Source organism: Microtus ochrogaster, chromosome 15 (assembly GCF_000317375.1).
Source record: "Microtus ochrogaster isolate Prairie Vole_2 chromosome 15, MicOch1.0, whole genome shotgun sequence".
Taxonomy (NCBI): Eukaryota; Metazoa; Chordata; class Mammalia; order Rodentia; family Cricetidae; genus Microtus; species Microtus ochrogaster.
In genome coordinates this window covers 37,786,619-37,804,470 of record NC_022017.1, presented here as the reverse complement: position 1 = coordinate 37,804,470, position 17,852 = coordinate 37,786,619, and the positions used below count along the sequence as shown (strand labels likewise).

Here is a 17,852-nt window from a genome sequence, read left to right as displayed (position 1 = left end):
AGGCAATTCAGCTCTGGAACTAATTACATAGGTTACAAGGATAAAAGGGGCTTGCCAACCTCTGTCCTTCAAAATCCACCCAAAAAGCAAGGTCTACGGAAGGACAACTGATCTCCTAAGACAGGGTTTCATCCACTTCCAAAGTCAGTGGACAAGAAGAGTGCTGCCTTCTTGTTTAATGGTGGCAGAGGTGAGAGAAAAAAAAAGGCATTTTAAAATTTCATCAGTTCTCTCAAAAATCCTTTCAGAAATTCACCAGTTCTTTACAAATTATGCATGCCCTGGAAGTCCTTCTGATTATGTGTTTGCAAATGTCACACCGCACATATTTCCACCATTCCATTAGACACCAAAAGAGCATGCATATTTGACTGTATTTGACTATTCAATTCAATTTCCTTCAATAAATAGTAATCACCCGTGATACACACCAGGCTCAGAGTGTGCTGCCGGGTGACCACGGTAGTCCTGCCTTATGAGTAACAGGCAAGCCTCTTGGAAGCTGGGTTCAGAAACATTTCTGCCACTCTGGGAATTATGGGGATACCAGGACACTCCTGAGAGCAGGGAAGGGGTATCTAATTACAGCAATCTCTCAGACAATACTGCTATGAGCATTTATTTCAAATATGTTTCATAGTGACTCAGTAAGGTAGACTGGGACATTCTAACTCAACAAGTAAGGAAGCTAGAGCACATTATGGTATATATTCTTTTATCCAAGACTACACAGCCCCTAGGACGCAACCCTGGAAATCAAAATTGGGTCTGTGGGACCCTGATGTCAACTTTCCAATTAAGTTGTTTATGCAAGGTGTAAATTCACTCAGAATAAAACTGTCCTGTGAGTTTTTACACAGAAGGTTGAGAAACACAGGCCCCACCAAGCTTGACATTAGATATTGGATATTTCCTTCAATAACGAGAAACTCCTTTAATATGTCAGAAACTCTTAAAATATGTGCTTCATTACTAGAAGACACAATCATACAGTAAACTCCTGGATCCCATGGTTATTAAAATTTTCCTGCCTTGTTCCTGCCATGTACCTTGAGCCTTAGGTTTGGGGGTGTGTTGTAGAATTATCATTTGGGACTGGAATCTACATGGGAGCTAAACTAGTAAAGTCTCACCAGCATGCCTCCTTAAACATTAGATGAATAAGTACAACATCAATAAACACGCCAAAGAGAATGGAGGGGGAACCACAAGGCCTCAAACTTACAAGAAGGACTAAAGGCAACCAAGAAAGCTGAGAGTAGAAAAAAGAGTCTTCCTCAAGGAAGAACTCACCAATTGGTCAGCCACAAGAACACAGACACAAATAATATTATATAGATTGAGCACGTATTACTTAGGAATATGTATTTATGTATGTATATGCATATGCATGAATTGTGTATGTATGCATGTATCTATCTATATCATCTATCTATCTATCTATCTATCTATCTATCTATCTATCTATCTATCTATCTATCTATCTATCATCTATCATCTGTCATTTATATGCATGGAACAACAAAATTAATGAAAAAAATATGAATTTGAAAGAAGACAGGGTAGGGTGGTATATGGGAGAGTTTGGAAGGAGTAAAAGGAAGGGGGATTATGTTATTATATTATAACCTCAAAAATAAAAGAAATAATTAAAATGCATGCTACAATTGGTGTTAGGGGACAGGAGTGAGTCTTAAAAAGCTACCAACTATTGCTTTAACATGGTGAAAGACCATGTATATTTTTGGATAGCTGAAAATGCTTGCGGAAAAATGACCTCTACAGCATCAGTTTTTCTTTTCCCCAATTAAAGCATAGGAAACATCCAGAATGCATCAATTTTAACACCCAATCCTTCTTAGGAGAGACGAGAACGAGTGCATTACAGGGTGAAGTCTTTCGTACGGCAGGTGTGTTAGGAAAAAGGATGCCATCTATTCTAAGTAAGTAATAGCCCGTTCCAGGCTGGGTGGCTCCTAACACTTCAGTAAGTTGGAGGATATACAGGAATGAAAACTAAAAACAGTAGCTACTAACTTCCAGGAGCCTTTCTGAGGCCTCAAAGGGTCTTTTCCAGTGCGGGGGCCCTCCAGCCTGACCTTCATCAGCTTCATGTGAGCACACATCTGAGAAGACAAGCTACATTTCATTTTCGTTAAGTGTTTGAAGATGCATTGCATTAGAGAACCACCTAGCCTATGGCTGTGTGTAGTCAGATGTGAAAAACTCTTGCCTATTTCAAATATTAATATGCAGTCGTTTCCATAGCTACCTGACTGGAACTATGCTATGGTACAGATTTTAGGAGGCTTTCTCAACACCATCCCTGATACGGTAAATTCTTAATTTCCAATTCAATTTTATAATTCTAGTATATTTATATTGATATAAAGCTGATAAAATTAATAAGGTTTAACTTTATGTGGAGCTGAACTTTTCACATTAATTAATGTGAAGGACATCTTTTTTCAGTAGCATTTAGAGTACCTAATTTGGAAGTTTAAAGAATAGCTAAGATTCAAATATGCAGCCTTTTGGTTGCACCATTAGGAGATTATATATCATTGTCAAACACAATACAAAATATCAATAATCATCATTACTAATGATTTTGAAAATAACATCTGTTGTGCACATTTAAATTTAAAATTATCTTTTTATTTGTTGTCCCATTTTATTGTCAGTACAGCTCAGTGAGGTAGAGATTACTAAATCCATGTCCCAGATAAAGGAACAAGGTCAGAAAGAAGTTATTTACAGCCAGTCTGTCTAGTCACGCAAGCTGCCAAACTCCTCACTTGTTTTATGGCCTCTAACCTGGCAAGGCCGGTGCTGCACAGGAATACCTCAGAGGTAGCAGAGCCCAGCCTCGCCTCTTCACAGCTTTCCTTCCATAAAACGTCCTGAGAAAGTGCTCCTGTGGTAGACTCCTAGCCTTTGCAGCGCCCTCCTTCCAATCTGACCTTCTTCTTCCTTTTCTTCTTTTTCTTCCTCCTTTTTTATTTATGTTTTGAGACAGGGTTTCTTTGCATAGCCTTGCCTGTCTTGAACACCCTGTAGACCAGGCTGGACTCAAACTCACAGAGATCTGCCTGTTTCTCCCTCCCAAGGGTTGGCATTTAGGACACCTGGACGTGAAAACCAACTGGCTAGTGTACTATCACTTTTCTCTCAGATGTTTAACTATGAACTTGGGTCCATTTTCTGCTTAGAACAAAAAAAAAATGATAAAACGATGTTTCTACCATCCCTTCCCTTTCTTCCCTCCTCTTCCCCTTCTGCCCCCCCTTTTCCTCCCATTCCCAATGCTTCCAATTTTCTCAGGATATATTGTATATTTCCCTTTCCTAGGGGGGATCTATATATGTTTTTCTTAGGGTTCACCTTGTTACTTAGTTTCTCTGGGGTTGTAAACTATAGGCTTCTTATCCTTTGCTTTATAGCTAGTATCCACTTATGAGTGAGTACATATCATGCTCATCTTTCTGGGTCTGAATTATCTCACTCAGGATAGTTTATTCTAGTTCCATTCACTTGCATGCAAATTTCAAGATGTTACTGCTTTTTATTTCGGAGTAGTACTCCATTGTGTAGATGTATCATATTTTCTATATTTATGCTTCAGTTCAGAGGCATCTAGGTTGTTTCCAGGTTCTGGCTGTTACAAATAATGCCTCTATGAACAGAATTGAGCAAATGTCCTTGTAGTATAATTGAGCATCTTTTGGGTATATGCTCAAGAGTGGTATTGGTGGGTCTTGAGGTAGCTTAATTTCCAGTTTTCTGAGAAACTGCCATACAAATTTCCCAAGTGGTTATTACACAAGTTTGCATTCCTACCAGAAATGGAGGAGTATTCTCCTTACTCTGCATCCTCTCCAACATAAGCTATCATTGGTGTTTTTTTTTTTTTTAATCTTAGCCGTTCTAACTGGTGAACAGCTTACCTGAGCTAATGGGAGCTCACCAACTCCAGGCTGACTGTGAGAAGACCAGCATAGGTCCAAACTAGTCCCTCTGAATATGGATGACAGTTGTATGACTAGGGTAGACTGTGGGCCACTGGCAGTGAGACCAGGATTTATCCCTACTGCATGTACTGACATTTTAGAACCCATTCTCTTTGGAGGTATATCTTGCTCATCCTAGATATAGTTGGGGAGGCCTTGGTGCTGCCTTAAAGCAATGTGTGAGACTTTGTTTACTCCCCATAGAAAGCTTTACCCTCTCTGAGGAGTGGATGGGGGTTAAGATAGGGGTGGTGGTGGAGGGACCAAGAGGAGGGGAGGGGGTGAAAACTGGGACTAATATGTAAAATGAGAAAAGATAGATTTTAAAAAAATAAATAAATTTAAATTAAAAATATCTTTCTAATTTACACATGAAAACCATGAACTGTATCATTATCAGTCAAACTTACCCAGACATTGCATGCATCATTCACATACTCATTGGTTTTCTCTTTTATTTTTTCAGGCACAAGCATGAGCTACCCTTCACAGCCTAAGATACAATCTAATTTTCTTTGAGTTTTCTATATTTTTGAATGGTGAATGTCTCAGCTTGTATCTTTTTGTACTTGCTTAATATCATTTCAGTGTCTCACAGGCTGATGACTTTGTTTGATTTCCTGTTTCAAGAAAATATGGAAACTGGGTGTAGTGGCTCATACCTGTAATCCAACCACCCCAGAAGCTGAAGAAGCAACAGAATCACACATGAGATCAAGGTCAGTCTGGATGACAGAGACCCAAGTCAGTTTAGGCTATAAAATAAGATTCTGCCCTTGAAACCCAAATCCAGTCCAACACAATCCAATCCAAACCAATCCAATCCAAACCAAACCAAGTCACAACAAAATGCAAGAGGATCAGGAAGTACTGAGCTCAACACTTCTAAGAGAGATCTAAATAGGTCACTTGCTCACTTGCTATATGTGTCAGGCCCATGTGTAATCATCTCATAGGATCTCCAGGACTGGTGAGGTAGATGTGTTTATTGTCACTGTTTCCTGGATATGGAAATCCAGGCACAGAAATGTTAGGTGATTGTCCTCAGACGCAGAGTAATTGGTGATCCCGAGTGGCTACATACATCTGTGGACTCTGTGATACAGAACTTAGAAAACACTCTTTTCTGGATGCAATGGATCACTTGGTGCTGTCCTGGTCTTTTCCTACCACCCTACGGTCTATTGTGCAGTATCATCTACTACTCAGTCATGCATCTGACAAACTGTGACTTCTCGAATTTAGTGCAGTGAGGAAGGAGTTTGTTGTAGGCATTGTGTTCCACATGGGGCCAGCCAGCGGATCAGCTTCATTCTGCCTGCTCGTTTGCAGTCTAGTGGCCTAGTGGACAATAATAATGCATTGATGACATCAGGCCAGAAATCAGCATTAGGTCTCTTACACATTACAAAGTGATATAAAATAATATATGTGATAATTAAAATACTTTGAGGTCTTGGGGAATCCAGAGTTATACAGACTAAATATTTACATCTTAACAATGTGCAATAGACGTGGCTTCTGTGGAGCTGAACTGCAAACTCTGTTGGACAACAGGAATGAAGGAGGATAAAATGATGAAGTGGAGAGACCTGTAGGAACACCCTCTATTGGCTAGTGTAGGCTTTTGCAAAATCCAGCATCTGTTTGGGAAAAGACACAAGAGAAATGACAGTTGTGTAGCTTGGTCTTCTTTGGGGATTTTTAACAGCAGGTGCAGAGCCTATCACTATGCTTTGACTGGCTTTTGGGACCCTATTCTTCATACTGGGCTGAGCTGCCTAGCCTTAATACAAAGGGAGGTGTTGAGTTCTACTGTAACTTGATGTGCTGTATGTTCTTAATGTTCATGGGAGACCTGTCTCTTTCTGAACAGAAAAAGAGGGGAGAGGATTGGGGGTGGGCAGAGGGTAAGTGGAGGAAAGGAATGGGAGGGGAGAAGAGAGGGAAAACTGTGGTAGGGATGTAAAGTAAATAAATTAATTTAACTTAAAAAATATAGTAGAAAACATCAACAATAATAACAAGAATTTTCTCTTTACCATGACTCAAGAATTCTTTCTAAACCTGTTTATACCAGTTACATTCACTACGACTGTGCTCAGATTTAGTTAAGTATGGTGTTATGAACAAAAGAGGAGTGTAAAAAGAAAAAAAGCTTTGTATTTAAGAAAAAATGAATACTATTCTGTGGAGAACTAAAAACAAAACAAAACCCCTCCCAAAGAAGCTTATTCTGATAAATTTCCTTCAAATGAGACAGAGACAAAACATCAAGGAACAAGAGTATAGAATGATTTTGTACTGAGATTTCTAAGAAAGTATTTTTAGGTTGTTTCCAATTTTTGCATGTTCCTTATGCAAAATAAAGGGTGTAGAAGTCCAGTCAATGCACCTACACTAAAATCCAGTTAACTAGACTGTGATAAGCCTGGGTCATTTAAATTACATGTATTTTATTTTTCTTCTCTATTTTACTACTTAAAAACATGGCTATACTTGCATCTAAATAACAGAGCAGGACTTCACTTCAGTATTTCCTAGTGGGCTGTATTAAGCATCAAGTCCCAGCTCTGTTTAGATTCCTGAGATAAAATATCCACATGTGGCTCCCCTACATCTCAATGCTGGATCAAAGGTGTGGTGAACTGTCATGGTGATTGATTTCTTCTTTCTGGAATGCCTCTGAAAATGTTAATTGTATGCAAATGAGCACAGGGTGGTGGCCTCTTTTGAATCAGGAGGAGTGTGTAAAGTGAATTCTGCTCAAGGAGGAAATCGGAAAAGGAACACAAATAGCAAGAAAGAAAAGCCACACTATTAGATTCTCAGGATCTGCTGCTCTTAAACCCAGGAAGTGCCACAAACGGCCCAAGAGTCAACCCTGTTCCTCAACTAACACCTCTTGATGCACCACTAAGTCGACTAATGGACCCAGTACTTTCGTATGTAGCTTGATTTCCTCACACAACCTTAAGATGTAGGGAGTCTAATCTTTGACAGAAATTAGGTGTTAAAGTCAGAGCCACCTAGAAAAGGATTTAAAACAAGACTCAAATCCATGCTTGTCTTTTTCCGAAAACCCCTCACCTCACTACCCTGTTCCACGTCAAATACAAATGAATCATGGAAATATTGCAAAGGTGGAATGAGGGATGGAGGACACATGGCCACATGGAGTGTAGATGTTCTCTAGAGCAAAGCCAGCTGTGACAAGGAAATCAATAACCATTAACACAAAGGCTTTACTCATGGCTCAACACGTCCTCGGCAGCTAAAAGAAATCATAGTGCTGACCTGGTGTGGGCAAGCCATTTTTCCCAAATTGAAATATCCCTTCCTGGAAGGGGAAGGGTACTTCTAGAACTCAGAAAGCTAATGAAACGTGCAAGACTCGAGAAGCTCAAAAAACTTGAGCTTCTACAAGATCCTTGCCCCAGGGTTGTCAGATAAACAAAAAAAATTCCTGGTAGAGCAAACTGCATGTTGGTTATGCAGGGAGCTCCAGGAATACAGCTTTCATGAGATATCACCCACATAGAGGTGATGAAACTGTCTTCGAATCTCTCATATCCTTGTGAGTAACCCCCCAAACCCATTACTCCAAGTTAGACTTATATGGGATCATTTCTTTGTTTTGTTATTGATATGCTATTTGTGGTAAATAGATGTTTGCTCAGAAAAAAAAAAAGTAACATAGTTCTCCTGTCACTGGCAGAGTGTCAAAAACCGGTGCAAACTAAAATGTTTGTGTGCCAAGGAAAAAGAAATAATTTCTGACTGGGAACCCTAGAGGAGGCTTTCTGAGTGAGTGAGAGAAACTTGTAGATAGTAGAAGACAATACTGGGCACTTGAGAGTCATCTGGAAGCCTTCCCACCCCACAATCAGGAAAGGCTCTCAGTGGCCATGATTCTGTGTGTGATGTGTTTGTCACAGCAAACCTTATGGTAGTACTCATCCTAAGTTTGGCCAATTATATCTCAGTTCCAATACTTTCAAATTGACTGAATAACATCACTTTATTTTAGACTCTTCCCTAGATTGAAGTAGACATAAATGTGCAGCACTGCCTTTTCCCACAATGGGACATGAACTGCAGAGAAAGTTATTTGGAAAGAAGGAGAGAAAATAGGAGGTGCAGAGGAAAGGGAGCGCTCTAAGTTTTCTAGTTCTTGATTTTCTGATTCTGGGCCCTTAATTCTTTCTCCCTCTAGTATTTGCATATTTAAAGAAGCTGCCATGGTGGAGAAATGCAAAGCTCTTCATGGATCAAGGAGCTTGCTATTTAAGAGTGGAGCTGTATGCCATGCTACATAGAATTCTGAAACTAAGGTGCAAAGTGTCAATCTTACCCGACTCCAGTTTACTCTGAAAATTGTATTGAAAACATCATCTATTTCTCTTTTAATCTTTGGGACCTGAGTGCTTGACCCACAGTATGTGATTTATGATACACTAATCTAACTGGATAGCAATAATACACGTGTTAATATGATGGAGGTTCTGAAGGGGGAATCTAGGAGGAGGGATGGAATTTTGGCATAGGCTGGCAGGATAACTTAGTTGGTAAATTGTCTGTTGTGCAAGCGTGAGGATTCAGTTGGGACCACAGGCAGGAACATAAAAAAGCTGGCCGTGAGGCACAGATTTCTGAAGTTCATTGGCTAGCCAACCTCAACAAATCAGTAAACTTTAGGATCAATGAGAGACAGTTTCAAAATACATTAATAAATAATGAAAGAAAGAAAGAAAGAAAGAAAGAAAGAGGAAGGAAGGAAGGAAGGAAGGAAGGAAGGAAGGAAAGAAAAAAGAGAGAGAGAAAGAAAGAGAGTGATTAGGGAAGACACCCAACATTGACTTTGTGGCTCTACACACACACACACACACACACACACAGACACACACACACACACGCACGCACACACTGTTTCCCCTCAGTCTCATGTGCTGTCAATACTCCTAAGTGCTTGGTAGAGTTTGGGTAGCACAGTTTTAAACTATTTCTACCATCACAGAATTTGCAGAATGTAACATTTTGGGGAAAGGATGGTGACTGAAATAACCTTTTATTTTTGACTCAGAAGATATATAAGCAACGGAGATGAAATTATGAACAAAATTCACCTATGAGGAGCAGATTGCTGCTAGACAATGCTAGGAAGGTCATGAATATGTTTCTAGCAGCATGGTGATGCCATTTATATAAAGGAATATAGATACCAAAGGGGGATCAACAGAACAAGAGTTGATTGACATTCTCTTTTTTAAATTTATTTTTATTAGTGAATTGATTAATTAATTTTCCCCAGCCCGATCACAGTTTTCCCTTCCTCCTCTTCTCCCAGTTTCTTTCTCCAAATTCCTCTCTGCCCTTCCCATCCACTCTTCCTCCTTTTTCTTCAGAAAAAGGCACTGATCCTCCAACCAGAGAGCTTACATTGAACTGATCTAGTTCCTCTGCACGTATGATACAGTTGTATAGCTTGATCTTCTTGTAGGACTACTAATAGTGTGAGCAGGGGCTGTCTCTGAATCTGTTACCTGAATTTGGGACACTTTCCCCCTACTGCGTTGCCTTGTCCAGCAGCCTCAGTAAGAGAAGAGGCACCTAGTCTTACTACAACTTGATATACCATGGCTCTCTGATATACATGGGAGGCTTGCCCTTTATTGACTAACATTCTTTTTTTTTAATTATTTATTTATTATGTATACAATATTCTGTCTACATGTATGCCTGCAGGCCAGAAGAGGGCACTAGACCTCATTACATATGGTTGTGAGCCACCATGTGGTTGCTGGGAATTGAACTCAGGACCTTTGGAAGAGCAGGCAATGCTCTTAACCGCTGAGCCATCTCTCCAGCCCATTGACTAACATTCTTAATGGTTGAGGATAGACTAGGCTCTTGTTTTTGAATAAGGATCTGAGTAATTACACTACAAAAGGAAAGCATGTCATTAATCTATTAAGTTATCTATTAATAGATGAAACAATATTTGGAAAGCAATTAGTAGAGGCCACTACACGTCTGTTGACTTTATTGGTTTTTTTTTTTTTTTGGTTTGTGTTTTCCCCCTTTTGAGACTACAGTTATTGTGAAGAAGAAAAAGTAAATATCTGTTCCATCTCAATAAATCCATTCCATAGAGAATATAAGGAGGGATCCAGAAGACTGTATAAAGAGATTAAGCTTATAGGGAGATGTATAAACAGAACTTTGAGGAATGTTACAGAGCTGCATTCAGAGGGAGTCTTTGTGGAGGGATAACAGTTGACCTGAGCACTTAAGAACGCATGAGGTGAACAAGAGAGAAGGCTCAGAGGTTAAGAGAACTGGCTGCCTTTCCAGAGGTCCTAAATTCAATCTCAGCAACCACATCGTGGCTCACAACCATCTATAATGAGATCTGGTGCCCTCTTCTGGTGTGCAGGCATACGTGGAGGCAGAATGTTGTCTATATGATAGATAAATAAATAAAAATAAAAATAAATGCATAAGGCTAGGGGAGAAAAGATGGTCATACCAAGTAAGAAGAAAGACACAAAGGAGTAAGTGTAGCCAGGGTGCAGAATGTGGGAAACAGTAAATGTTTCTGTCCAGATGAAAATAAAGAATTTGAGATATACTAACAAATAAGGTTGAACTAGATGAGTGGTTTGGGGGTGACTTTGAATCTAAGGGATGGAGACGAGCAGAAAGATGATTGGATAGCAGGAAGATCAAGTGGATTTTATACTCTAATAAGTTCTCTATCCCTGGAGAAGAAATAACTATTTTGAGATTCTTCCACTTTTAAACCAGCTTTGATTCTTCTTATTAGTCATCTATATCTGTATCTTTAAAGATATCCTAGATGCTATAGGGCAGAGACATAGATCAAACTACCCTACTCAGAGCTCAGTGGGAAGCCCAGCTTTGCCACTCAATCTATTGTCCAAGCCTCTAGTTCACGTCACTATTTTCTAACAAAGACGTTGAAGGTAAACAGAACCGTTGTAATACAGTAAAAACATCTGCTGCACTCAAAACTAATCTCCTGCTGCCGTGACATATGGCATCATCAGAAACTTTATTCCAGCGCCCCTGGAGCTTCTGAGACACCTCGAAATGCCACGATTACCATAAAGAGGTTTATGCAATTCTGGAAGCTGAAAGAAAAACAATTAATTCATTTTAATATTTAAAATAAATATGGGCCATTTGGATCATTTGGGAGGAGAAATGGGATTACAAAAACTGCAATAATTAGAATCTAACTCCCCAAAGAGAGATGTTCCGAGATGTAGCTTTCAGATGGAAAATTCCCCTAGTTGGTCTGCATTCAGTCTGTCCCAGCTTTTCCTACATCGGGGTAGAGCATTCTTACCCGATTGCTAGCTTCAGTGGGGGTTGTCTATGATTGACACAGGCTTCCTTTCTTTTACACAGAACACTTTTTAAAAAAAAAAAAAAAGAATACACACCCGAAGAAGAGCAAGAAGAGAGCCAAAGTTCAAGTGCAATAGTATCCAGTTAAATAAGTGTCAATAAAAATGCTAGGTAAGTGTCAGAATATCAGATGAAGGAGAGATAGAAGCTGCTTTTGCACTAATCTCTGGTGGTCTTGGAACAAGAGAAATGTAGATGAAGGAGGAATGAGAAATGTCACCCCATAGGCTCATTCATGTGAACGCTTGGTCTCTAGTAAGTGATGCTGTTTGGGAAGATTACTGTACTTTTAGTAGACGAAGGCTTACTGGACTGGGCTGGGGGTTTGAGAATTTACCTCTGCTCCATTTACTGTTTGCTCTATCTCTCTCTCTGCTTCCTGTGTATGCATGGACTATGATCCTACCACCATTCCTTCGCACCATGATGGACTCTATCCCTCTGGAACTGTAAGCTAAAACAGATCTTTTCTTCTCTGTGGTGTTCTGAATGAAAATGGCCCCTTATAGGTTCATATTGAGTGACACTATTTGAAAGGATTAGGACATGTGACCTTGTTTGAATAGATGTGACCTTCTTGGAGAAAGTGTGTTACTAAGGTGTACTTTGCATTTCAAATGTTCAAACCGGGCCCATCCTCTCTCTTTTCCAGCTGCCTGCTGATCCAGATATAGAACCCTCAGCTAATTCTCCAGCACCAAGTCTGCCTGTGTGGTGCCTGATTCACACCATGATGGTAATGGACTAAACCTCTGAAACTGTAAGCCAGTTCCAATGAAATATTTTCCTTTATAAAGGTTGTGTGGTCATGGTGTCTGTTCACGGCATTAGAACATTGGCTAAGCAAATCCATAAACAGCACTTCTCTGGGGTCTCTGAATAAGCTCCTGCCTCCACGTTCCTGTTTGAGTTCCTGTACTGGCTTCCTTCAGTGATGGACTACAATGTGGAATCTTGTAAGTCAAATAAACCCTTTTCTCCCCAACTTGCTTTTGGTCATGGTATTTTATCACAGCAATAGAACCCCTTTCTAAGACAGTACATATACACAAATACATAACTACAACCTGCAGAATCTGTTTCATTTTTGTTGTTGTGTTCCTGTGTATGTGCTTTCAGGACTGTTTACTTATATTAAGTAACCAATAGGGGTTCATGCCTGGGAGAGATAATGCTTCCCATCCCAGCAGTCATTATTATAATATAATATATATAATATAGCATAATATAGCAATAACTATATTACCTATAGTTCTTTATCTGAGTGTAGGATCCCATGAAATTTGACCCTTCTGCATTAGCATATCTATTAATATGCCATTCTTCTGGGCTTGTATGTTCAGTGTATGGAGAGCAGCAGCGTTCCACTGAAGAAGCACACAACTTCCTGAATGGAATCTGACAAAACTTAGTGCCAAACATTCAGTAGATTATCTATCAGTAGTATCCTCACTATCTTAAATAACTGAAATTCTACTCATTCTTGAGACCCTATTGGGAGTGAAAAGTAAGTCTTTCTTGACTCTGTCTACACTATGGATGAGTGCCTATACAGATGACAAGTTGAGTGAAGAATTGTGAGGCTTTTTATAGGTTATACCTACGAACTGTGTTCTCTTCCAAGATAGTCTTATGTGTTTTGCCCAGGGTGGGATACTTGTCATTACTTCACTGTGCTGAATCTCATCCATGGGTCAGTTTGGACGGTGTTTCTTTTTAGGGAGTTCTCTGTATGCTTGCAGGTTACCTGTGACTCAGCCTCTACTGCCACAACTACCCTTGGAGATGTCCTTACCCAATCATTACCCAATAAACTTTAAGTCCCAAGGCTGATGACTGCCCACATTCTGCTCTTAATATTCAGCTGAACTGCCCCCTTGTAACCCATCCACAACAAATAAGTCAGCTTATGATTGAACGAATAAGTTATCTAGATACCCCCTTTGTGTCCTACCACAAGATAAAGCCCATACTTGAAAAAGCCCGTAAAACATGACTATTTGTGTTCAACCCGGCTTCTTCAGCTTTCACTTTTAGTTGAAAAAAAATATACTGGTAAGGATCCTTTGGGATAATTATCCAGATAGCATTTTCCATCTGTTATTTAGGCTCTTCTGGTACCTCCTTTGCATCGTAGAGAATTATGAGCCATTGCAGTATCATAATTAGCTCTAAGAGGTAAATGGGGATGTATTCGTCAGTGACACATAATATTTTGAAAAATACAGATGAAGTGTAATGGTGATGAGGTCTAGCTGCTGCGTGCTTAAGGTGAGCCCCCATGCTGCCTACCCTCCAGCTAAAGAACTCTACCTTCTTTCAAATGAGACAGGCCAATTCATAATGTTTTCCCAAATGAGTCCTCTTGGGACTGAGCTGAATTGGCTGAGTCACATAAATAATTATACAAAATAACGCTAATGGAAACTCTTCACTGACTTGCGAAGAAGGCATTGCACACAATATTTCAAATTGTTAAGGAGGCTTTTCAGGCAGGATATTATTATATCCTTGCTGTGGATAGAGAAAAGAAGACTCAGATTATTCTCAGCTCGCCAAAATAGTAACCAAGCAAAGTTTTCAAATCCAGGACATTCTCATTCAAAAGCCTGTGTTTTTTTTTTGCTGGACTCCTTTGGCCTTCTACCACAAAGGATGTTCCCAGGGATAATGGAAACCTGCAGCAGAGACCAAATGTCAGTGGGAAGTCATTTTGGCACTGAGTGATACAGAGCCAGTTGTCTTAGGTACTAGGGGAAGGAGGGAACAGCATGTGAGGTGTATTTGATTATTTCTGTGACTATGGGTCTATAAGGTTACAGGATATATTGCTTAATTTTTACAACGAATAATCTACTAAGTGATAGATATTTTTGTCCACAAAACCAACAAGACTGCTCCATAAATTTGTATATTTATATATGCTTTATCTAATGCCATGCAAATGCAATGCGGAAAATACTGAGTGGCGAATGGGTGGCTGCCGTAAGGATGAGAACCCAGTAGTGTAGGCAGCTCCACTAGGGAGCAATAGACTATGACAAAACTCTACTGGACTTTGGACTGTCTGCATTTGGAGTGTTTACATTGTCATCCTGGCACATTTCTTTCTCCTTCTATTAAGTAAAAGTATAAGCTAAGGATCTGTAGAGATGGCCTGGCAGATGAGAAATCCTTTGGCTACATAGTCATTAAGACTAGAGTTTGGATTCTGGACCTCACGTAACAAGCTAGAAAAACTCAGAGGGTCAACGACAGGCTGGCCTCTGGGACTTGATGATTTCCAGAGTAACCAAGAAAACTGCAAGTCCCAGGTTCAGAGAAAGAACATGCCTCAAAAGTAGTAATTGGCGAAGAATAGAGGAATACACCTGCTATCCCTCTTCTGTTCTCCTTGTACACACATAGACAGGAGCATCTTCCCATGTACATACATGTCCATTCACACACACATATACACACACAAATAAAAAATAAATTAATTATGATTAGGGATGGATGGCAGTAGAAGAACCCATGCAGCAAGTTAGATAGCTGTATTACAGTGATTATAAAACGCTTGGGACTGAAGAACAGGAAAAGACAGAACCTTAAGGATAAGAAGCACCAATTATCAGTGCCTCCAGTATTTTATAAACACTGCAAATAGCATGCTGAAGACTCACGCACAGTGTGGTTCTTGTTGTGATAGACCATCAGGATCAACAGCTGCATAAATTATTAACATGGCGAGGTTTTTTTTTTTTTCTGAGTTGGCACAAGTCACACAGAAAGATTGATGTGCTAGTCTGGCAATGGCTCTGTTTCACACAGGAACATAATACACACTCCTGGAGATCTTTATTATATGAAGTGCTTTCCTTTCGGGAAAGAATTTTTTTAACCGATCCTCAGAGCTATTCAGAGAACCTATAAAACAGCTATTAAGGAGGTTCTGCAATGTTTTTAGGCATTAACGGAGAGGTTTCCTCTTCTGAATTCCCTACCATTGATGCAGAATCTGCAAGGTCAGTGGTATTTTCTGTGCTGTGAGTCTTGGCCCAGGAGGTTGGACCCAGCTTGTCTGATACATCCATTATAGCACAGACCTGGGTTCGTTGACTTCCCATGATTGCACTAAAGAAATGCTTTAATAATGCAGTGTTGTAAAATACTATTCCAAGATTTGTGACATTTGCTTATGCTGTGGAACATTTGTTTCAATGATGCAAAGATGTGTTGCATTCTTTCATGTTGCATTTGTTTAACTCTGTGAAGCTATGTTATTTTACCTGTCTTAAACACCCGATGGTCTAAAAAAAAGAGTTGAAGGGCCAATAGTAAGGAAGGAGAAAGGATAGACAGGACTGCCGGGCAGAGAGAAAAAAGGAGGAGAAAAAAATCTAGGAGGAGAAAAGAAGGAGTGAGAGAACAAGAAGAAAAGAAGGGGCCAGCCACCCAGCCACCCAGCCACCAAGCCACCCAGCCACCCAGCCACCCAGCCACCAGCCACCCAGCCACCCAGCCACCCAGCCACCCAGCCACCAGCCAACCACGAAGTAAGAAATACAGAAGTAAGAAGTAAATACAGAGGCCAAAGGTAGATGGGGTAATTTAAATGAAGAAAAACTGGCTAGAAACAAACCAAGCTGACGTCGGGCATATATAAGAAAGAATAAGACTGGTGTGTGATTTATTTGGGAGCTGGGTGGCACCCCTCTCCCCTAAAGAAGCCAAAAGAGTAAAAGACAATTGCAATGTGGAGCCATCTGTCTCCCCTCACAGCTGCTGCATAATGTCACAACCCATTAGTGAGGGTTTAGAATGGATGTGGTACAGTACACACTTAACTGCAAGAAAAAGAGCCGGCTATGGTATCGCCAATACATCCACTATGCATACAACTCCCAGGAATATGTAAATTTAGGAGCCTGTATGTTGGTTCTAATGCAGGTTTTCAGTACGTTTTTAATATTTTTTTTTAACAACTGCTTTAAAGCAACAATGGAATAAATGGAGTTTTCACATCTGATTAGCTGTACTAGGAGCAAATCTTCATCCTTTGAAAGCATATCTCATTCTAGAAAAGCATATCATTTGCTACAAACTATTTTTAAGCTCTATAAATCTTCCAAAGCAATATGTCTAAAATTCTTATTTATTTCAATGTTTTTTTTTTTCAAACAGAAACTAATTTATCCAACTCTCTAACCCCATCTAAACTTCTTTGTCTACATTGTTCTTTAGTCTTTGTTTGGCTTCAGGTTTGCTGAATTTATTTTGTGTACTATACCTGCCCAAAACCAGGGTGAAGTATGAACAACTTGGTAAATATCAGGATCTTTTATGAGTTTATAGTATTTTTGTTTGTTTGTTAAGATATAATTTTTCTGTGTAGCCTTGGCTGTCCTAGAATCATATATGGCCAGACTGATCTAGAATTTACAGAGAACCACCTCCCTCTGCCTCCCAAGTGTTGGGATGAAAGGTGTGAGCCATCACTGCCCAGCTATGAGTTTATAGTTTAAATTCCTATGTTGTGAAAACATTATCTGAAATAAAATTTATAGTTTTAAAGAAGGAATGCAAATAAGAGGGTGCTGGTGATTTTTGAGAATTATTGCCTTAGTCCCAAATAGTTATGTCAGTTACAGGTGTCTGTGAGATATTTATATTTTATAGAAAACAATGTGGAGAATAAGAACAACCTACATTAACTCAAAGTCTAACATGAGTCTTTTAGACTCTGGGATCCCACAGTTGGAGAGAATGCTGGCAAAGCAGGATGTGTTTGGAAGGAAGAGTTTCCTGTGCTAGGATAAAAAGACTGTCTCAGTGACATCTGAAACACGGTCTTGCATTTGGTACCTGTCTTTGGTTCTCTGTCTCCAGGCGTAGCCTGGCCTCCACACACCTCCGTGTCTCCAGGAAGGCCTGGCGCTGGGCGCGGTCCGACAGGTAACTGATGAAGATCCCAGCTGTGTTCATGCACATGAATAGCACCACCTGGGCCAGGACCTGTGAGACAATTCCAAACATCCTGGTTAGATGAGTCAAACAGCAGCTGCTCAGAGGCAAAGATCAAGATAAGTAAATATTTTAGAAGGAAGTCTTTTTTAGCAGCCGAAATGTCTTGGGTCACATTGGCCCAATGCTACTTTTCATTCTGATCTTGCATCAAAAGTCACTTTTCAGACAGACCTTTCTTGATGACTCAATTCAAAACTGCCGTTTTGTTCTCAAGTCTGAGCCTGGACTTTGATTAGAAACTCTAGATAAGAAAAGGTTGTGAGGTTCTCCACTTAACCACCTTACTTCATCATTATCTGAAATGTTGGGTCTTTAATAGGCTAGGGATAGATGAAGTTAAGAAACCAAAAAGGATCAGACAATGCATTCACTAGTAATGAATGTGCTGTGTTTTGATGT

General features: G+C 39.8%; 1 protein-coding gene across 3 annotated transcripts in view; it reads right to left on the bottom strand.

The window, feature by feature from the left end:
- The window catches only part of Adcy8 (adenylate cyclase 8), a 208,214-nt gene that overhangs the window by 144,454 nt on the left and 45,908 nt on the right, over positions 1–17,852 (bottom strand). For all 3 annotated transcript variants that reach the window (XM_005354547.2, XM_005354548.3, XM_026782726.1), the window contains exon 2: positions 17,292–17,441. In XM_005354547.2, the coding sequence (XP_005354604.1) occupies positions 17,292–17,441 (150 nt within the window). The remainder of the gene's footprint in view (positions 1–17,291; positions 17,442–17,852) is intronic.